The following is a 22,288-nucleotide window of genomic DNA, read 5'->3' on the forward strand; positions in this document are numbered from 1 at the left end:
CCACTCCTGCACTCACCCCTGCCAGACGCATATTCCTTAACATAGTCCTTGAGCATCAGCCGGGCTTTTTGCTGAGACTAGTTCAGCCTCTTTGTCTCCCGTAAGAGGCTGAACTGCGCCACTTTTTATAGGTTGTCTTGACGTTTTTATAACCCTTCGCTCACTTGTTACAGTTAAACTCACGCTTGGGCTAGGCGGGTAGGCCCAGCTATTAAAGCAGAGCCTGGGAGCAAGGAAGGAGCTTTATGTACGAGAGAGAGGTGGTTTCCTCCCTTTCTTCTAGCCCTGGAGCTGTCGGGAAGTCAAACGTGCCAGTGAGGAGAAAACCGCAGAACTGCTGCCCGTTGCTGGGATGACGGGCAGCTGTCTCTCCACGCGCCAGGTCTTACCAGGTAAAATATGGAGAAGCTCTTTCTCCTGAACGTGCCTGAGAGAGCTGGAGGGTGGTACCATTGCTAGAAGCTCCTGGCCAGGAGCTGCTCCGGTAATGAAGGAGGCCAGGCACTGAAGAGAGAAATGTTGGAATTCAGTCTAGAAAAACTCTCTCATGGCCCCACACCCAGCCACAGAGGACGCAATCAGCACGGAGTGGGTCTATCCAGCAGCCCCCCCAACCCCAGCAAACCAGCTTCGAGCTCCGACCCGAACCATAGGACCAAGCAAGACTCCAGTGATACCCATGGGAGATAAGTCTCAGAGGGGTTGCCGGGTTAGTCTGTAGCTGCAAACACAACGAGGAGCCTGTGGCACCTAAGAGATTAACCGATTTATTGGGCAAACACTAGGGTGGGCAGAGACCCTCTTGGTCAGATGAATCTGTTGCAGGGAGTCTTTGCCCATGGAAGCTGCTGCCCAAATAAATCTCCCTGTGGGTTTTGCATGGTCGCTGTTGCCTTGTGCTCTCTTGTGGCAGACACACAGAAGATGACGGTTTCCTGCAGAGGTGCAATCGACAAGGACGGTTGGCTTGGCCCTAAGGAAGGAGGCGGAAGTGACTGCCGCTGCTGGCAGCGAGGTGTCAAAGGCTGTGACTTTGTGCGGTGTGCTGGGCATCCGACAGCCAAGAGCACCATTTCGGGCCCGTAGGGGGGCAGCAGCCATGCGCTCCGTGGCGTGGCTAGCTTTCCATCCCGTGCCCCAGCTGCTAAGGGGGGAGGGGGAAGAGCTTGAACTCAACGCATTCCTCTCACTCTTGGCGGCTGCCCCCCTGTGCCCTTGAAATGGCGCCCTGGCCGACAATTCTGCAAATTGGGCGAGAGGGAGGCTTAAAACGGAGGCAAATAGAAGCAGAACCTGGAGAACTCTGAGCTAGCTGGTCTGCCTTGACGTTGCAGAGCGCAGACACGAGGTGAGCGCGCTTCCTGGGCCACAGATCTTGTGGCAAGCTTTCCCTCGTGGGAGAGAAGGGCCCCGCTCAGGCCTCATCAGTGGCTAATTCTGGGTGATGGCTGCCTGTCCATCTGAGCCCGCCCTCTCTCAGCGGCCTGAGGGCCTGGGAGATTTTCTTAACCGGATCAGGCACGGACCTGCGCGTTCTCTCCTGACGAAATCTACGGGCCCACTCCAGCCAGGGTAGATGGGGAGACAGAGCGAGACTGTTTCCTGTCGCCTTTCTACCAGCAGCCCATGGAAACACACACAAGGCAGCAGCACGTTTACGGGGTCACGCGCGAAGGATGAGAAACTTGCTCAAAGGAGCAGGGAAGGCCTGTGCCCCTCCTCAGGGACCCTTCCGGCATCACCAAGGGTCAGGACAGCACGCCGCCCCACCTCCAGAGTCCAGGAGCATGGTGGGAAGTGGCATCGTTTTCTCCCCTTCCTCCCACTAAGGAAATGGAGAAACTCACTGTCCCCTCCCCCGTGGGTTATGTCTCTTCTAAAGATCCTTCTAATTGTAGTGGGCCCAGCATTGGTGAAAGCCGTGTGGGTGGATCAGTCTCTGCCATGTAATCTTCTGTCCTGCCTATTCCGCAGTGGCCTTAGCCGCCCCGAGCAAATACCTTTCTGTCAACTGGCTGGCTTTCAGCAGCATTTACCTAGAGTCCATCCGTTCTTCCAGCTGAGCAGTCCAACCTGGTTCCTGCTGCCCACAGCGGGGTCGCCAGGGCACTGGGTGGGCGGGGTCGGAGAGCGGCGCTGGCGTTCTAGCCAACGTGGTGGTGCTGTGGCTGATAGCCCAATGGCTGTGATGCTGGGATCTGACCCGTGAGTGGTGCTTGGAGGCGAGGACCTGGGAGGCGATTCACTTCTGACTGGTGCCGGCGTGAGCGAGAGATCGGTGGCGTTTCAGTCCCACAAGTGCGTTGACACAGGGGCACAGGGCCCAGTTCTCCGTGGGCAGGCCTAGCGCCGTGTGGGCACCTCATCACAGCTCTCAGCCCTTTACTGGGGACCTGCCGCCCGAACGTTTGCCACATGAACCCACTCCCCGTCGTTCCCCGGGACGACTGTGCCACGGCGTTCTTCTGGCCCGGGTCTTCGTTGGCCTGGTGCATGGTGGGTATCGGGCTTGAAACCCACAATTCTCTCCCAGCTGCACAGGTAGCATGACGTAGAGCTGGCCCTCAGGTGCCAGGAAAGGGACAGTTATTCTACCTACAGGCCATTCTCTGAACTTCCTTCCCCCTTCCAGGTATGCCCGTCAGTTCCGTCACTGGTCTCCATCCTCTCTCCCTTTCACTTTCCACCAAAAGGCTTGTAATTAGGAAACATTAGCAGGCTCACAACAGCTTTCATACCTGGAACATCATCCGTAATTGCACTCAGCAGTGCTCTTCCCTGGCTATTAATGTCACTTTTATGAAGTAATGAGGAACAAAACACCCCGAGGCACTTAAAACATCTTTCTGATACAATACCAGCCTTTGAGGAATGGAAGCATAAAATAACCTGACTCACATTCCCCTGACAGAGAAAGTGATAGACAAAGACTGGGACAGAAAGGGGGGTGGGGGTGGGAAGATCAGTTAGGAAGACTGGCTGCAGTTTAATATCTGGGTATAATAGATGGATAGCTAGAGGGTTATGGCGAACTGGAGACTGCAGGAGAGGTGACACAGAGGCAGGCCAGTGGGTGGATGGCAAGATGGATGGCTACGGCAAAGCTATGAAAATAGAGGAGGAGAGGCCATTGTGGGAGTGAAAAACCCAGTGAGCGCCACTCCGCTGTGTTTGATCTGGGTGGAAGTTTTCAGTCCCAACAGAGTCAAATTGTGTTTGACTGCTGGGCGCTGAGGTGGTTGCACAGAGATGTGGTTACCATGTGGGTTCCTGCTGCCTTTCTCCACCGGCATGTCGCAGTCCCTTCACTTGTGCCCTTGTAACACTCGCGTCTCAGTTTGCCCTTCCTGGGGTCAGAGGTCATTTTTTCTGAGTGTCCCAGCGCCCAGGCCTCAAAACTGCCCTGCTCCTATTGAGGCACCAGAACAAGGGCCTTGACTTGGGTTTTGGGAAAGTGCCTCGGGGGAAGCCCTCAGCGTGGGCGCCCTCGGGGGAAGCCCTCGCCCTTGTTTTGGTGCCTATTCAGGAGCTGAGCACTTGTGAAAATCCAGCTCCACGTAGCCCAAACCAACAAATTACCAAAACGCTGCCAGGAACACCAGCCGAAAGGCTGCTGGCATGAGCCCCTCCTGCATGGGGAACGCGGAAGCCCTCGGGGGGCGGGTACAGATGGGTGCATAATGAAATGCAGCATGGTGACACAAACCCTCTTCTCAGGCGGGAGGCAGCCTGCTCTGTTAGCACCTCAGATTCACGATGTCTCAGATTCACAGATTCAAAGGCCGTAAGCAGGCCCGGCCCTTGGGCAAGGCGAGTGAGGTGGTCATCTTGGGCCCCGTGCATTCAGGGCTCCACGGCTCTGCGTATTCAGGGCTCCGCACTGCCGCCCGGGAGCTGTGCGGCTCAGCGTGCTGCCTGGCACCCTGCACGCTCGTTGGTCAGGCCTGGCTGTAAGCCTATCTGCCCTCAAGCATGAAACAGGCCCCAGAGCCTCACCCAATGGCGTTGGCCCTCGGCCCAGGGTTTTTCCCTGAGCTAGAGCCCGTCTTTTAGAACGAGATCCCATGCTACTGCGACGCCCAGCCGTTACCTACCGTCTTTATTAAACATTTGTGCCTTATTTCTAGTCTGAGTTTGTCTCGCCTCAGCATCTTAAGTGTGGGATCGTGTTCTGCCTTCCTCTGCGAGATCAGAGAGCGCTTTGTGGTGAGGAACTTGCAGACAGCGCTCGAGTTACTATTTTAACCTTTTCTTTGACAAAGCAACGCGGGCGCGTGCCTTTGGTCTCTCCCCGGAAGGTATTTTCCCATGCCTTCAATGATGCGTGTAGCTCCGTGCGGAAGCCCGTTGGATTTTTCAGGATCCTTTTGTGTAGTGTGCAAGGAAACCGGCCCCAGTGTTCCAAGAAAGCTCTGACCCCCGGAGAGAGGGACCATCTGTATGGCCCAGAATGGGGCAATGGTCACTCCAGTCTTGTGGCCAGCGAGTGCTTCCCTCTTGCTTCCAAGCCTCCTTGAGCATTTAAGCAGTGTTCTTTAAGTAGCCTCTTGTAAGAGCATAATCTCAGTCTTTTGTTCAGCTTAACAGCTCTCAATAAATATGTCTAAAGCAGAGTTGTGCAATTTCCGGGCTAGTGCAGGTTCTGGATGTCGGCACAGCAGTAATGAAATGTATTCAGATAAGAGTTACTCAGAATATTGTAAATGATATTGCCTTGACTTACCCAGCGTTGCCTGGGACTGGCCTTGGGGTGGGAGCAGGGCAGCCTCCGGCCAGCACTCTTCAGGCCCGGGATGGGCAGAGGGGCCGTGCCTAGCTGGGATGGGGGAGGGGAAGGTGGTGGTGCGCACAGGCCTCCAGCTGGTACTCCCCCATGCAGGCTCCTGCCGGCATTCCCTGGGCCTGGCCTAGGGACAGAAATGGGGAGCTGAATCAGCTGGCTATGCTCAGGATTCTAGTGGCACTGGGGAGCGGCGATGGGACTGGTCACGGCTTTCCCCCACCCCCGGTTTGGCAGTGGGGAGTAGCGGTTTGGGGCAGGGGGCTCACTTACCTGGGCCATTGGCAGACATGATGGCAGAGCCCCATCCCCAGCCGGCCACTCCCTTGTGGTGAGGCTGCCCCCAGTGGTCACTGCAGGATAGCTCTGCCGTGCGCTCGCTGCAGCCGGTGGTGGCTGGTGGGAATCACATCCCTCTGCTCAGGCCCCTCCCTTTTCATGTTGTGGAAAACAGTCCCATTCCAGGCACATCCCATTATCCTGGAACAACCAACCCCCGGCCTTGCTTTAAGTTAGGATAAGAGGAAGCTGCATCCCGAATTTGGTGGTCATAGCTCTTACTGTTTAGGAAGAGTTGAACAAACCCACTTCGAGATAGACAGACAGATGGATTCACAGACAGACACACAAAGCTCCAAAATATATATATATTGATTACTTCATAGCCCATGCACACAGCTACAGCCCTTTCTCACAGTCTGGCCACTAGGCTCGATGGATGAAATTATTGTCCCCTAGAAATCAATGGGAGTTTTGCCCATGATTTCAGCTGAGGCTCTGATCTCACCCTACGTCTACTCACAGGCTTGAAAACGGCCTGTTTTGCACCAGAAAATCTTGCCAAAAATGGTTTCCTTTGATTTCACCCAAAGCTTCAAAACTACAAAAACAAAATCTTCACTGTCAGATAACCAAGAACCAACTTTCTCGATGCAAATCTAAGTTGCGTGGCTAAGACCTGTTGAAGACAGCTATATTGTGGCAAGCCGCTTGCGTTAGGTTTTTAGATTGTAAGCTTGCAAATGGAAAAACTGAATATGTTCAAGGAAAGCAGCTACTTCCCATGAAGACCTGCATTTGGTCAAAGCCCCATTTTCCATGTAAAAAGAAGTTCAACAGAAAATGGAAATCCATTCCACCCTTTCTCTCAGCTATGGTAAAGATCAGCTGGGACAAAAATGGCTCCCATTTGGCCTGTCCAGCTGAGAACCAAGAGGAAAGGCAAGGAGCGTGAGCAGGTGCTGCTAGAAGAGGCATTGCTGATGTTCCTCATGCAGTTGGGTGGCTGGTTATCCTTTAAAAATGGTTCCCTTGGATTGTGGGCCCTTGAAGCCCTGGGGGAGAGTGTGTGTGGGGGTGATTTAAACTTCTGGGATTCAGGCTTGTGGGGCATCATCACCTGGCAACCTGGAAAAAGCCACGTCCCAGTTGAGCCTGTTCTGTTTGGAAAAGCCAGAAGAAAGCTGGTGAAGAACGCAGGCAATGATGCAGCAAGACTGGGACAGATCTCAGATCCATGGCATCACAGGGGCTGGATCTTGGGGTGCTGTGGCACCCTCAGCCTTGAAGTGGTCTCCATCACCAACAGCAGCCGTGGCCAATCTGTGGCTCACGAGCTGCATGAGGCTTCCCCCTCCCCCCGAAAGTGCAGCTCACAAAGCCTCTCCTGCACCCCGTGAAGTCGCCCCCGCACCCCTGAAAACAGCCCCCAGCTCCCTGGGCTTACTGGGGCAGGGGAGCACTCTGGCGTAGCCATTCAAAATGGCGTCTTCAAGATGGCAGCGGCCGACGGGAGCCTGATGTGGCCAAACAAAGCCTTTAACGGAGTTTCTTAAAGGGGTTTTTTTTTTGTGTGTAACAACTCTGGGGGGCTGCTTTTTTTTTCTCAAGCAAACTCATCTGGGCGCCTTTTTTTCCTCGACAACTTAGGGAATAACCTGTCTCTGAGCGGGGCCGAGGTATACCTCTGAGCAGGGGGACTGATATCCCTTCGAAAACCCTGGGTTCCTGTTTCTTTCTTGGCTTGCCCATCCGAGCGTTCAAACCCTTTTTTGAAACTTGCTGCGCTCTTGGCTTCGGAGCGGCCCTTGTGGCAGCGACCCTCAGAGGCGAACTGGTATTTCCACGTATCCTTTTCAATTTGCCACCGTTTGGGTCCCATGGAACATCCACTTCTCTGTGTGTTTTGTGACGGGGTTAATAGAAGTGCCTTCCCTCGGCTGCCACAACTTCCCTGCACAACTCAACCCTGGAAAGAAGTTATTGACATGAAACAGAGTTTGTTACTGAAATCCCCCAGACAGACTGACAGGAGAGATGTAGACAGATAAGTAAGCGGATGGTAAACAGATACTCACATGCAGACAAAAGACAGAACAAGTGGATAGGTAAATCTGAGCTACAGAGGCAAACATATGGATAGACTTACAGATGTGATACGCAGACAGGGGCTAGAGAGAGGAGAGACTGCACAGAGTAAACAGAGCAGATAGTTTTTTGGATTGCACCCCCCTTTGTATCTGGAGCAGCACATGGCCTGCACACACACACGTAGATGTATATACGTGCACAGGGCTGCTTCACTGAAAGCAGTTTCCGTTTCTTTGGTTTTCACTTGCGCTTTTCTCATCTATATTTTTTCTGTTGCATGAACGAGCCAAAGATCCGCTGTAATAAGCGCAAAAGCAACATGATACTTGTGGTCCGTGCTCACACGATAGCAACAGGCTAACGTTCCAGTGGCCCCGACTTTAGGTGTTTTATGCAGGGCTGTGAGTTATTTGCAGCATCGCCACATGAGCACATTGCACAAGAACCGTAGCCGTAGTTCACACCAGGGGTGTGTCTAGACTACAGGGTTTTGTTGACAAAAGTGGACTTTTGTTGACAAAACTACACTGTTGCTGAGTTCTGTCGACATAACGTAGACAGAACTCGGCAGTTTTGTTGACGGCAGTAAACCTCATTCTATGAGGAATAACGCCTTTTGTCGACAGAGTTCTGTCAACAGAAGGCGTTATTGCATCTACGCTGTCTTTTGCGTCTACACTCTCATGTCAACAAAGCGGCTTGCTTTGTTGACAACTGGATGTCGTCTAGACGCTCTTTGTTGACAGAAGCTTTGTGAACAGTATCTGTCGACAAAACTTCTGTCAACAAAAGCCTGTCGTCTAGACGTACCCCAGAAGGCTACTTTGTTTCTAACTAGAAGATTTACTTGCTGTTGCTCGGGTCCTTAACACAGTTGATTTTTGGAAAGTATGAAAATGTCCAGGACTACTTTAAATCGTTGCCCTGGGGCGGGCTGGAGGGCAGGGGGGCAGGCTGCCCCAGGGAGAAAGGCCAACCCCAGCACTCTATCACCACAGCAGCCTGGGGTCAGGGGAGAGCCATCTCTCCATGGCTGCTGCAGCTGCAGCAGGCAGAGGGCGTGTGTTCCCTGCTTGGGGCAGGTCCAGGTTGGTCTGCCCCCTGCGCTCCCCAGCCAGAGTGAGGAATGCAGCAAACTGTGCACTTTCCCCTCGCTCCCTGACAAAGGGGAAACACCTCCCGAGCCCGGAATCAGCTGCTAGCCACCCCCTGGCCTTGTTCCTCTGGGATCCATGCAGGGCAGGAGTGGCAGCCTGCATTCAGCTGACAGCTCTGGATAATCACATGTAGGAGCCCTCCGGATAATGACAGCTGCCTGGCGGGGCTCCTGCTGCTATGGTTACCAGCCACGCTCCCTCCTTGCCGGTTCTTTGCCATGTGCTGCTCCTGTTGCTGTTGTGGAGTGGGCCCCAGGGAGGGGGAGGACGGGCGAAGGGGGTCAGAGGTGGAACAGCCCGCTGTACTCTCTGTAAGTCTCTCAGCTGGAAGGGCTGTACAGCTCCCTAGAGACTGGGAAGAGCATCGTCTTCATCCCCAGCGCTCTGGAAGTTATCTACAGGGATCTTGTCCAGACACCGCGTGTGCGGCTGGGCTAGTGGCGGCAGCAGCCCCGGCTGTGGCAAAGGCTGCGGGGCCACCCCCAGGTGGGAGCCGGGGCTGCTCTGGGCCTGCTGCCAGGCCTGGAAGAGCCGAGGGGAATGGAGGCTCCAGGCACTCTTAGGGGCTTCTTACTGATGGAGTTTCTCAGGCCTGCCTGCTCCCTCCTTGGCCCCGCCAGGCGTGTGAACAGGCGCCATTCGCAGGGCCGGGGGGATTCAGCCACGGCCTGGGCCTGCGGCTTTACTGGAGAAGCAAATTCCCCAGCACACGCAGCGGCATGCGAGAAGCACATTCTTCCTGCCCCGGATTCCCGGAGGCCCTCCCTGCTGCTCTCACGCGCCAGGGGCTTGGCAGAATTGGAGGCCCCATTCCCGGCTGGGTTCGCCCCGGGCTTCTGTCCTGCGAGGAGCAGAGCTGAGCCCAGCCCACCCGGCCTTGCGAGGGCTGGAAAAACAAGCTGGAAACGCGGCTTGATCGTCTTCCTCTTTGGTTTCGGTGCATTGCTCAGTGCGCGGGCAGAGACCTCTCCAGACACGAGGGCGCCCTCTAGGGCAGGGGTTCCCAACCTTTTTCGGTCCCCTACCCCCTTGGCTTTTAGTAAACCTTCCCGTACTCCCTATTCAAAAAGGAAGGAAATAAATTCTAGACTTTAGAATCCACAACTTTTTTTCACTAACATGACTACTTTGGGAATATTTCAATTAGGATAATCTAGTTATTTACCAAATATTCCCCGTACCCCCTTGACAAGTGTCTCATACCCCCTGTGGGTGTGCGTACCCCAGGTTGGGAACCCTTGCTCTAGGGGCATTTAGCCAGGGCCCTGCATGGGGGCCCCGCAGAGCTGACCTACGCTAGGAAGAGCACCTGAGGGAATGTGCCTCTCACCTCTGCTGCAGCTGCTCCTTGGATGGGGCGGGAGAGGCAGGGTCATGTCCCCCTCCACCCCAGGCAGTGACCGGCTCCTGAGCAGCCATCGCCACGCACAGGCCCTGCAGGTGAGTGGCCTCTGCAAGGGGAGGGAAGCTTGCTTCTCATCTAGGCCTAAGGAGCTGCAGGAATGTGTGATGGGAACTCGCCTTCTCGTTTGAATTTGCCCCTGCACAGGAACCGTGCATTAGTCCCCTTCTCCACACCCACCTGCTCTGAGCCCTGCCCCACCTTGCGGAATCTGCAGCCCCCCCTCCCGAATGGAGCCCACCTCTGCCCACCCATCGATTTGAGCAATTCCCGCTCTGGGAACTGAGTCAGTCGGAGTCAACAGCATGAGGCTGTTGCAGAAAAAGCAAACATCCTTCTGGGCTGCACTCACAGGGTGTGTCTAGACTGCAGGGTTTTTTTTTTTTAAAAGTGGCCTTTTTTCGAAAAACTTTCCCTGCGTCCAGACTGCTGCCGTGTTCTTTCAAAAGTAAATCGAAAGAACGCGGCAGTTTCTTTGACTGCGGAAAACCTCGTTTTACGAGGAATAACGCCTTTTTTTTTTTTTCAAAAGTGCACTTTTGGAAAAAGGCGCCATGTAATGCAAACTGAGCTTTTTCGAAAGAGAACATCCAGACTGCCTGCGTGCGCTCTTTCAAAAAAGTGGCTTGCTTTTTCGAAAGTACTGCTTATAGTCTAGACACGCTTTTTTGAAAGAGGCTTTTTCGAAAGAGGCTTGCGGTCTAGACATAGCCACAGGAGCATTGTGAGCAAGACATGAAAAGTCATTCTTCCCCTCTACACTGCGCCGATAACGCCTCAGTTGGAATGTTGTGTCCAGCTCTGGGTGCCACATTTCAGGAAAGATGTGGAGAAATTGGAGAAAATCCAGAGAAGAGCAACAAGAATGATGAAAGATCTAGAGAACATGAGCTATGAGGGAAGACTGAAAGAATTGGGCTTGTTTAGTTTGGAAAGGAGAAGACTGAGAGGGGACATGATAATGGTTTTCAAGTATCTAAAAGAGTGTTACAAGGAGGAGGGAGAAAAATTATTCTCTTTGGCCTCTGAGGTTAGGACAATAAGCAATGGAGTTAAATTGCAGCAAGGGAGGTTTAGGTTGGACATTAGGAAAAACTTCCTGCCTGTCAGGATAAACACTGGAAAAAATTGCCTAGGGGGGTTGTGGAATCTCCATCTTGGGAGATATTTAAGAGCAGGTCGGATAGACGTCTATGATCTAGATGGTGCTTGGTCCTGCCGTGAGGGCAGGGGACTGGACTCGATGACCTCTTGTGGGCCCTGCCAGTTCTAGGATTGTATGACCTTGCCTCTTGGCTAGTTTTAAGCCAGCCTTATGGTGCTAAGCCAGCCCATTTTCTCTGCCACACCCCGGTATTCCGGCAGCCCTACTCTCCTGATGCCTCCCAGCCATTCTTCCTTGCTGACCTGGCTAGTTCACCAGTGCAGGGAGTGCTGGAATTCGAAGGGCTCCTCAGAGAGTGACAGTGAGGGTGTCTGTGCTAGGCAGCCCTTGGGACTTGCTCATGGGCTGCTGCCCGTGTGGTGTACCTGACTGATTCTTGGTGGCACTCGGTGTATTTAGCCTAGTCAACATCCTCGGGGTGAGCAAATCCCCATGGATTTGGGGGGTTCCCTGTCCACGTCGGATTTTGCAGCGCCGCTCAGGATCCACGCAACTGGGAAGTGGGGTTCGAGAGTCGTCTATGGAAATGGAGTTAGAACCGCAGTTTGGCATCAAGAATGAGAGGCCTATGCCAAGCATGCAAACCGGGTAATTGGTGATGTCCAGTGATGACACATTAGAAAGACAGGACGTTCCACGGGGAGTTTGCATAGGGCAAAAAAACTCAGGGCCCAGTAGTTGCTACCAGATAGACAGACAAGCTTCTGAAATGAATTGGATTCTGGTCGGTGATGCCAAGCCCCCAAATAGAACGGAAAGCCCCACCAAGCCAGTAAGGCGGAGTGACCTCAAGTACCCTTCATCTGTGTCTTGTAACGATAACGAGGGAATCCTGGGTCCTGTCAAAATCACACCTTGTCGAATGCAGCGTAGCGTCTCTTTACTGCTCGCCTGGTGTATTCGGGGAGAGGCTGACGGGAGAGAAGATGCGTCCAGGTGAGCTTGTTTGTCACCATCTGTCGCATGTTTGGTTAACAACAGTTAGTCGCAATGCAGCCAAGCCCCCTCCGGCCGTGATCCTGTTAGCTCTCGGCAGCTTGAGCACCGTTTGCACTGGGGTAAAATTGCCCGCAGTCCCCTGCGGCTGTGTACATTCTGTCAAGATCTTGTGCGAATACATGCTGCTCCGGGTGTTACGCACAGGCTGCAGTTTACTAGTGCAGATATGGAAAAAATGATTTCTCTGATAGTGTAAAGGGAAGCAGAAGGAAACCGATTCTGAGTTTCCGGTTGTACAAACTCCGGCTTCCCGCTCAGCATGGTAACGCCCGCCCCTCTAAGGGCCATCAAGCAGTTTACATTGTACAGACAAGCACATTGCGTGTGTAGCCGTGTGCCGCTGGCGCTCCTAGGAATTCGGCATCGGCTCCCCCATAGCACATCGGGGCTGCTGCGTGACTGAGGCTGATGCTAGCAAAGAGACTGTAAACGCAGCCGTGGTACGCTGGAGGGACGAGGTAGTTATAAATCTGGCTGTAGGACTCTCAGATCGTCACAGCCATTCACATTTAGCTGCTGCTCCTTAGTTGAAATCGCAGCCAGTTTCACACTGAGGTGCTCTCCTGAATCCAATTGCAAATCTGCATTCCCAACCTCTGGTTTGCCGATTTTGTTACTCCTGAGCGCGAGACACTGATAGCCCTGCCTACGGCATGGGGTCGCTCACTTTCTTACCAGCTGACTGCATCTTAATAGAGAAATATGCTCATGTACCACTTACCCTTTCACTCCTGAGTGTGTGGATCATCGCCCCTTCTGTTTGTGCTCAAGTCACATCCCTGAGGCTGCTGGAGCAATCGCTCCCACGGAAAAGGCGTTTTATGTAGGGGCTTTGGCTGAGCAGCTGGGAACAAGGAAGAGAGCAGCCTTGTGGAATCAGCCAGCTGTCCGCAGAGCCCCGGGAAGTTTCCTCAGGCTGAGAACCGCTGACTGAGAGCCCCAGTCTGAGCAAGATTTCTGAAAGTTTTCTCCACTTAGCGCTGCCTGTCCATGGTTCAAATAGCTCCTCCGCTTTGCCAGGCACTGGGGCGTTGACTCGAAGGCGGGAGAGGGAGATGCGGCATTGCATCATCTTGAGGTGTTGGGAAGAGGAATGGGGACGAGGGCAGCGTGGGTTGCTCTTCTCATCCTGCCACTAGCCTGCGGTGTGAGCTTGGGCACATCACGGCACTTCCCGAGCTGTAACATGGGGACAGTGACACCAGCCACCTTTGTGAAAGGCTTGGAAAGCCAACGATGAAAAGTGCCCTGACTGTTAGTTTTTGTTACAAATGGGGAAAGTGTTACTGAACCCGAGGGTGCATGTGTGACGGGGGCAGCTTCTCTCCCTCTGCGGGTTTGCATGTGTTCGCCGGCTCCATTGGCCCTGAGCCTTAATCGTGATTTTCTCTCATGTTTCCAGAGGCGGAAGCCAGAATCACTAGCTCCCTGCGCGTAGCGGTGGTTCCTGGGCTGGTAGGGGGAAGCGCCCTCACTGCACCCTTCTCACTGCCTGTTTCCTCTCCTTTGTTCCTTCTGTCCAGTGGGAAGAAGTCAGTGGCTACGACGAGAACCTCAACACCATCCGTACCTACCAGGTGTGCAACGTCTTCGAACCCAATCAGAACAACTGGCTCCTCACCACCTTCATAAACCGGCGCGGCGCCCACCGCATCTACACCGAGATGCGCTTCACCGTGCGGGACTGCAGCAGCCTCCCCAACGTCCCCGGCTCCTGCAAGGAGACCTTCAACCTGTACTACTACGAGACAGACTCCGTCATTGCCACCAAGAAGTCGGCCTTCTGGACGGAGGCGCCCTACCTCAAAGTGGACACCATTGCGGCTGACGAGAGCTTCTCCCAGGTGGACTTTGGGGGTCGGTTGATGAAGGTGAACACGGAGGTGCGGAGCTTTGGACCCCTCACCCGCAATGGCTTTTACCTCGCCTTCCAGGACTATGGGGCCTGCATGTCATTGCTCTCGGTCAGGGTCTTCTTCAAGAAGTGCCCGAGCGTGGTGCAGAACTTTGCCATCTTCCCAGAGACCATGACTGGGGCGGAGAGCACCTCTCTGGTGATTGCTCGTGGCACCTGCATTCCCAATGCCGAGGAGGTGGATGTGCCCATCAAGCTGTACTGCAATGGCGACGGGGAGTGGATGGTTCCCATTGGCCGCTGCACGTGCAAGGCCGGTTACGAGGCGGAGAACAACGTGGCCTGCAAAGGTAAGGCGCTGCCCGGCTTGGGTATTGACTTTGTGTGTGCTAGTGTATTTGCACGTGCTCAAGTGGGGCAGCCGGTATGCGTCTAGTCCTTGGTGGCCATGTGGCAAGGGGAAATTGAGCAGGCGGCTCGCTCGACAGCTGGTAAATGTGGCTTATATCTTTTCCCCTCCCTCGTCAAGGCAAAGAGCTATCGGGTTTTAATTCGGGGTTCGCCTAGGGGGTTGAGTGGAATGCGCTGAAGTTAACTCTTTGGGAATCTTTAGGGGTAAGGTGAATGCAAGGCTGTGGGTGTGTCCTTTGGCTGAACTGACATCGGCACTGGTGTGTTTCTGACAGCAGCGCTCTGCCTTGGGGGAGGTGTTCAGGGGAGTCGTCCCAAGTGGGCAGGACAGCACGTTCGGTGAGGAAATTTCCAGCTACAAAACAGAACGTTGGCCGGTTTTTGAGGTTCATTTTAAAGCTGTAGAGGGGTTTCCAATGGCACTTGTTTTTATTCGGCTTTTGATGCCTGGGCGGGAGCTTGAAACAAGTTACTTGCACTGTGCACGTTCAGCAGTTTCCGTCTGGCAAACCAGTTGCACCCCGGGGTGCCGTCGGAACCCAGCCCCAGAACGTCTCTGGGAAGATGCCTCTCTACTGCGATGGTCTTTGGATCAGGCTGCAAGAGAGGTGCACGCTGCCCTTTGGCCTTGACTGCCTTGTTTGTCCAGCACTGGCAGGGATGTCAGCACGGTTGTAATCACCAAGGGCTTTGCTCAAAATCCTGCCGCAGATCCCGTGGGAAGGGTGGAATGTGATTGACCAAACAATAGCAGCAATAGTTTGTTTTCTTAATTCTCTCCCATGGAGTAAGAATGATGGACTGAGGCCAGGCTTTCACTAAACGGAAGATGGACGCTGCCGCGATCGATCTTCCGGAGTTTGATTTAGTGAGTTCCATTAAGACTCGCTAAATCAAACTCAAAGGGTACCCCTGTCGGTGGCCGGTACTCCTGCGAGGAGTGAAAGAAGCTGACTGGAGCATTTTATCCAGTTGGCCTGCTGTGGGGATGACAGGGAAACTTGAATCAAGATATGTCGACTCCAGCTACCTAATTAATGTAGCTGGAGTTGCGTATCTTGATTCAACCTTCTCTTTTAGTGTAGATCTGGCCTGAGAATGGAAAACAGTTGAGATCCAAATTGTTAAGGCAGGTCTGATTGAAGACTGGACCTACTCAACGGTGTCTGTCAACTTGCTCCATCTTGTTGTTGTTCTAAAACACCTTGCACGTGTCGCTGATGAGTGTGTGTTAGTGCTCCGGCAGGGGCTGCGCTAAAGGAAATCAAACAGCACGTCTTTCTCTTGAAGGAGCGTATGCAACAGCTGCCACATGAACAGAAAACTCTCCGGAGCGATGTTTGTGATTTCCTCGCTTCAAAGGGGCTGCGCGGGACTGCATTAGCTGCCTGGGCCTCTTTCATCTCTCTCATTATTTCCTGAGCGAAGCGGCAGGACCCAGAACAATCCGTGATGGGTTCTGAGTTAAGTGAAACTCTGGGAACAGCACTCTGATTCTTCTCGTTAATTGGAACCTTTCTCTTTTTTGGGGGGGAGGAGGGAGTCTGCCATCCAGCCTGTCAATTTGATACCGCCCACCGGAGTCCTCTGCGGGGTTGGTTTTAGACCTCCGGAAATCACGCTTGCTTCTTTGATGTCCTCTTCTAGAGGTTGGTGTTAATATTTCCCAAATTGTACTCTGCTTTTTCTGCAGGTTTGCTCACATTCTTCCCTCCCCAGTTCTTTAGCGCAGTTCATTTTGGGGGAGGAGGCAACGCATTTGGAAGTGTTGGCCCTTGGGAAGCCCTCATGCCATCAAGCCTAGAGATTCAGACGTTTCCGTTACAACTCTCCATTATGCTAAAGTCGGTTGTGGCTGGCTGGAAGCTGCGGTTGGCTCCCATCAAGGCGGGCACTAAGCTCCTCGTGCCGCCTGCTTGCTCGCCAGAGCCCGCCTAGGAACTGTGTGACTTGGGCCCCTGAGGCCTGTAGGTGTGTTCTAATGAGGGTGTGGGGGACTACTCCACGTAGAGTGTGCGGGATTGCCAGCTCTTGGGATTTCATCTTGGGGGGAGGGGTGCACTGGTGCTAGTTGCATCGGGATGCTAACAGCTCCAGCGCTCACATTTTTGTACTTCCCCAGGGCGATAGCTGACTTTGAGTGGCTGCCTTCCCCACTTTTTCACTTTCCTGGAGTAGACCAGCCAATCACAGCTGCTGAGGAAGGGAGGCAGAATGCCCTCTCCCACCCTAGGAGCCACTGCTAAGTGCTGGAGGAGGAAAAAGTCCATAGGAGGGGCAGGGGGGAGACAGAAAGCAGAAAAAGCCCAGGAGTTCCTCTTCCCTCCCCTTTTGCGAGAAATGGGCCAGTCTGTTCTCTGCTCCCCCCTTCCTGTCTGCATGCTTGCCAGGCTAGGTCGGGGAAGCAGCTTTGGATCTGCGGGAGGAGCAGAGACAGGATTGCTGACAAGGGGCCAATGGGTGTATGGGGAGGTAAATTTGATGGGGGGGCTGGGGTGGTGCATAAGTACTGGTTAGGCTGCGGGAGAGGCAGATATAGAAGGAATGCGTTAGCATGTCGAGGGTTGGGGAGAAGGTGGAGGGCTCTTGCCATCAGGCAGCTGCAGGAGCCCCTGCAGGGGGCAGAATTCTGAAGTAGCAATTTCGGAATGGCTGTAGTGTGGATGCTCCACTGCTGCTATTTCGAAATAGCTTCTCCCCAGGGCCAATCAGTTTCTCCCCAGCGCCTCTTTGGGCTCTAAATCAAGATAGCGCGTCCATATTTGGGGAGCCTGCCTCAGACTAATTTTGAGGCTTCCCTGTAGTGTAGACGCGCAATTTCGAAATAAGCTATTTTGGAGTATTTCTTTTAGAATAGCTTATTCCGAAATAAGCGTGGCGTGTAGACGTACCCTAAATGTCAGACACTCTTGGAGGCTGTGGGGGGACAGGAGGTGGACATGACTTTTGATGGTGGCAGTACTGGGCATGTGTAACTCTATAGCCCATATTTGTTATAGAAATAGTGTTCTAATGCAGTCACCCTGGCTGGTTAGCTGGGAACATGTCAGTGAACGTTAGCGGGAACAGTAGGTCTCTGGAGATGCTAATCTCCCACCTTCCTGAGAAGCTTCCTCAGATGCTACAAACCACCACTGACTGGTGGCTGCTTTGACACAGCAGGGTCATGTGATTATGTCACCTGGTACTGGACTCCATGATGACCATACCGGTACTTTTCCACACAAGTCACCAAAAGCTTCCCCCATGTGCCAAACCTATTTAAGGTAGGGAAGTGAGCTAATCAAAGTTTATTCTTCACTGAATCCCCCCCGCCCCAGAGAACTGCTGAGAGCATCTAAAAAACAAAAGAGTGGGGGACAGAGAAGACTGAGCACAGGCTGAAAAAGGTATCTGGCCAGTGAGAGAGATACCTGGAGTTTTAAGCTTCAGGCAAGAGCAGCTGGCTGTTAGGAAACTCTGCAATTTGCTTAACACAAAATTTAGGGTGAAAAATTACTGCTTGTAACTAGTTTCTTTAGTATCTAAGCTTTATATTGTGCTTTTTTATTTACTGGATAATTTGCTTTGATTTGTTTGCTATCCCTTATCACTTGAAATCTATCTTGTAGTTATTAATAACTTGGTTTTGTTTTCCCTAAAACCAGTTCGTAGCTAGGAGGGGGAGGGCAGAAAGCAGAGCATATCTTCCTCCACACTGAGAGAGGAGGAAATTTGATGAGCTTAATGCTGCGCAGTTCTCACTGCAGCGCAAGACAGTACAATTTTGGGTTTATACTCCAGAAGGGGTGTCACGTGAGTGATGGGCAATTCCGTAGTTGCAGTCTTCTCATGCAGAGCTGATTTCAGTGTCTGATTTTCTGCAGCTGGGTGTGTGCCCACCTGAGTGTGCACTGGAGGAGGCTTGAGGTGGCCTGCCTCAGCAGGACAGCGTAAAGCAGCTCCAGCTGGTAGAACAGGAGGGCTCAGTGGCATCCCAGTATATCAGATGGCATCCTAGAAGGGCAGGGATACCTGCCACAGCATGTTAGGGGTATATATACTTGCAGTAGATTATTCATCCACTAGCTGGTTCTATGAGCAGACTAGAGGTCCAGCCAGAGTATGGCCTTGGGTAGACAAGAAAGACAAAGCTGGGACTCAAGCTTTGTAGACACTTGTGTGCACATGTATCAAGGCTGTTTCCTATTCTGACATTTTGAGTGCAGAAGATGAGGGCCCACAAGAGACCTTAAAATACCTTGCCACAAAAGGCTTCTGTTTAAAAACTCCCCACAGTTACAGGCTTCTTGAGCTTGGTGGTACGCTGCCACCACCCAAATACAGGCAGTCCCCAGGTTACGCGGATCCGACTTATGTCGGATCCGCAGTTACGAACGGGGCCCGTCTCCCTGGTCTCCAGCAGACCAGGGAGAGGAAGCAAAGCGGCAGAGCATGCGGGCAGCGGACAGCCCAGACGTGTCTGTCCGCTGCCCGCGTGCTCCTTGGCTTTGCTCTGCTTTGCTCCCCGTCCCCCTGGTCTGCAGACCAGGGAGATGGGGAGCAAAGCAGAGCAAAGTTGCGGAGCCCGAGGGCAGCAGGACAGCCATGGCGCATCTGGGCTGTCCCGCTGCCCCTGTGCTCCGCGGCTTTGCTCCGGACGCCTGTGGTACGGCAGCTGGGGCGCTGCCGGTTGGTCCCGTAGCACTGCTCTGGGCGCTACTGGACCAACCCGGCAGCACCCCAGCTGCTCTGCCCCAGGTGTCCTGATTCAGCCACTGCTGGTCAGTTTCAGCAGCGGCTGAATCAGGACGCCTGGGGCAGAGCAGCTGGGGTGCTGCTGGGTTGGTCCAGTAGCGCCGAGGAGCGGCGGCACTACTGGACCAACCCAGCAGCACCCCAGCTGCTCTGCCCCAGGCGTCCCCAAGTCAGCCGCTGCTGAAACTGACCAGTGGCTGACTACAGGAAGCCCCTGCCCCGGGCTTCCTGGAATCAGCCGCTGATCAGTTTCAGCAGCAGATGACTTGGGGATGCCTGGGGTTCTTAAGTTGAATCTGTATGTAAGTCAGAACTGGCGTCCAGATTCAGCCACTGTTGAAACTGATCAGTTTCAGCAGCGGCTGAATCTGGACGCCAGTTCCGACTTACATACAGATTCAACTTAAGAACAAACCTACAGTCCCTATCTTGTACGTAACCCGAGGACTGCCTGTACAAAAACCCCTTGAAGCTAGGAAGAAGTGCTTGGGAACTTGAAAGCTAGGGGAGAACTTGGAACCAAACCGTAATTGCTTGATAGCTGACCTTCGGTTCAGGCACATGGACATAGAACTTTCTGCCTTCTAGGACACAGGAATTAGATTATAATTTAAAAAAGGTGAGTTTATTAGCAAAACAAAGAAGATACATTTGGTAAAGCATACTTAGTTGCTAAGTGTTACGGAACAACTAAAACAAATAGATTAAAGCACAGAGAATTGTTTCCCTGGGATTCAGTTTCAATTACATTGTGCGTGGAGGTTGACAAAGAGTTTAACCAAACTAAAAACAAAGAAAATAATCAGATTGCGTCTAACTAAACATTTCCTGTTCTACTTACATCTCCTGCTCCAAAGCTTAGGTTTGTTTCCTTAGACATGAATATTGCTGGGAAATCTGTGCCTTATTTCTCTTTGGTCCATTTTTTCTCCCAGCTCCTGCTCTGACTCTCTCACACAAGGAAAACTGAAGCTAAAACTTGTTTCATTTCAAATCTCTCCCAGTGTCTTCCCATTGGCTCTCCTGCTTCCTGCCAACACTTCTAGGATACCCACTATTCTGGGTTTAACCCTTTACAGCAATTTAGTTACTGAATGCTAGGATTTTCCTTTATGAATTCTTCCTGTTTTAAAAGTGCTGTGATTCAAAAAATCCCAAAGAGGTACAGCAAATATAACTGGCTTTGGTGTTCTTTTAGTTTTTCATCCAGGCAAAAATTCAGTTTTTCACCATGAAAAAACTGCTTTCCATCTTATGTTCTTCAGTGCAAGTGGAAATAATGTGATGGTAAATATGATTCTGTACATTTGGGCAGAGTTTTCCTGTGATCTGGAGATCTTAAAAAGGATGGAATTATTAAGAAGGCCTAATCTGCGTAGAAGATTTAATTGTGTTCTGCAGAGGGGAAGATCGGGGGATGTAATGCTTACAGTAAAGAGACATTCCAGGTCACACTCTGCATTTGTGTGCGTCTGTTCACGGTCTTTCATCTCACTCATCTTTTTGGTATTTTTGTGATGTTTACTCAGGATGCTCACTCAAGACACAGGGAGGTGTCCCTGGGAATAGCTTCTTCATATACGCACGTCACCGATTTGATCCAGAACAAAATGTTGTTCTTATTGATGGAAAACATCAATTGTCTTTCTCAGTGAAAATAATTTAGAGATGCACCTTCCAGGGGAAACTGACTTTAAAGCAATGCCTGGAGAGAATGCCATTTTTTAAACAAAAATAGCATCTTTTCATGGAAAAATATTTTTCTACTTGCAAAAAATAACCTCCAATTTTGGCAAAAAGTTTGAATTGAAAAATAAGCAAAAATATGATTTCTCTCCCCCACAACGGTGCACTTAAAAAATAATCGATGGGGAGGGGGACATTTCTTTCCTCAATTCTAGTCAGTGGCTTCTAGAAATATGTATGTTTCGCAGCTCATCAGAAGTCCAGGTAGAGATGCTGCCCATGTAAAGTGCAGTTCTCCCGAAACGTTTGAGTTAGCTGCGCTCGCGTAGCTTGCTGACATCACTATGAACTTGGAATTATGTACCCTACTCCCTGCACAGCCCTCTGTCGACTCTGGAGCACGGGATGAACTATGCAAGCTCACTTTGTCCAATTGGTTAAAGGAGCACTGTCAATACGAGACTAACATTTCCCTTTGAAAACACTGTAACTCCTATTACTACTGGCAGACCACTACAATGACTCTAATTGCAAGAGATTAGAGACACTAAGAACTGTCCAGGTGTCGAATATTGGTTTCCTTTTATCTTTTCCGTTTGTGCATGTGATGATTAATTCAGCCTAACAATGAAACTGACTACAATACTTCTCTGGCCCCACACCATGGTATCTGCGCACCTCGCAGTCTTTAATGTGGCAAGGCTTACAGTACCCCAGGAGGCCAGGAAGTGCTAGGATCCCATTTTACACGAGAGAGGCTGAAATCCATGAAGGGGACGTGGGCCCTAGATATAGGCACTGTTGCACGGCTGTGCCTAAACTCTTTCAGCACCTATATCTTCTGGGTCAAATTCACTCAGTGTCTAGGGCCTGGTCTACACCACAGAGTTATATCGGTTTAACTGTGTTGCATGGGGTGTGTGAAGTCGACGTCGTTTGTACTGATCTAACCCCTCGTGTGGACAGTGTTGTGTCAACATAGCTACCGCCTCTTGGAGAGGTGGATTAATTACGGTGCAATAGCGTAATGGGAGGACAAGCCCAGCTTTCTACCGTTGGACGTAGGCAGTGCTGTCATCCATAATCCTAGCATTCCTCTGCCCATCTTGCCTGCAGAGCCTGAGCTGGCAGAAATGGACCATTCAGAATGGAACAAGAGGTGGATGCAGCAACTCAGGGTGTGAAAGTGTAACCGTGTACACAGTTAACGGCTCATCGTTTAACGTTCACAGTTATACGCAGGCTTCTGGGACGCGCAGGCAGCTGACTTAAAAAGCCGGCTCTCCTACGCACCAGTTCTCGGAGCCACCCACCGCCACGCGTGTAACAGCGTAACTGCTGATGGTTACTTAATTACACGCATTTTAACATCCTTGGCAGCAGCTGCCTTTATAATTTTTGGCCCAATGGTGAGAGCACTCCTAGCGGATGTGGGGAATCTGGGAGTCTCACTTTTCTCAGGAAGGTGCCCCAGCCTGAGGGGTGTTCTCGGCTTGGACTTCGGGGTCTTCACAGCTCATCTGCGCCATAGGCCACGTCTGTTTCTGCACAACCTGGGATCCTGAGCCACGAACAGCTTGCCGTCCCACGAACAGTTTGTGTGGATTGTGTCTCCTTGCAGGGAAAGCCAGAGGGACAGAGTTTAACTGAGCATGCCTGTTCTGAGGGGCAGTCCTGGGACCAAATTGTGACTCTGGCAGCTCGCTCCCATTTTCCCCTGCTCCGC

General features: G+C 52.2%; 1 protein-coding gene across 12 annotated transcripts in view; it reads left to right on the top strand.

The window, feature by feature from the left end:
* Positions 1 to 22,288, top strand: part of EPHB1 (EPH receptor B1) — a 321,566-nt gene that overhangs the window by 159,174 nt on the left and 140,104 nt on the right. For 11 of the 12 annotated variants that reach the window (XM_075937229.1, XM_075937227.1, XM_075937234.1 and 8 more), the window contains one exon: positions 13,397 to 14,078. In XM_075937229.1, coding sequence (XP_075793344.1) covers positions 13,397 to 14,078 — 682 coding nt within the window. Of the gene's footprint in view, positions 1 to 13,396; positions 14,079 to 15,429; positions 16,132 to 22,288 lie in introns of those variants that run through there. The other variant, XM_075937235.1, reaches the window with a different exon arrangement.

The sequence above is a fragment of the Pelodiscus sinensis genome, chromosome 10 (assembly GCF_049634645.1).
Source record: "Pelodiscus sinensis isolate JC-2024 chromosome 10, ASM4963464v1, whole genome shotgun sequence".
Taxonomy (NCBI): domain Eukaryota; kingdom Metazoa; phylum Chordata; order Testudines; family Trionychidae; genus Pelodiscus; species Pelodiscus sinensis.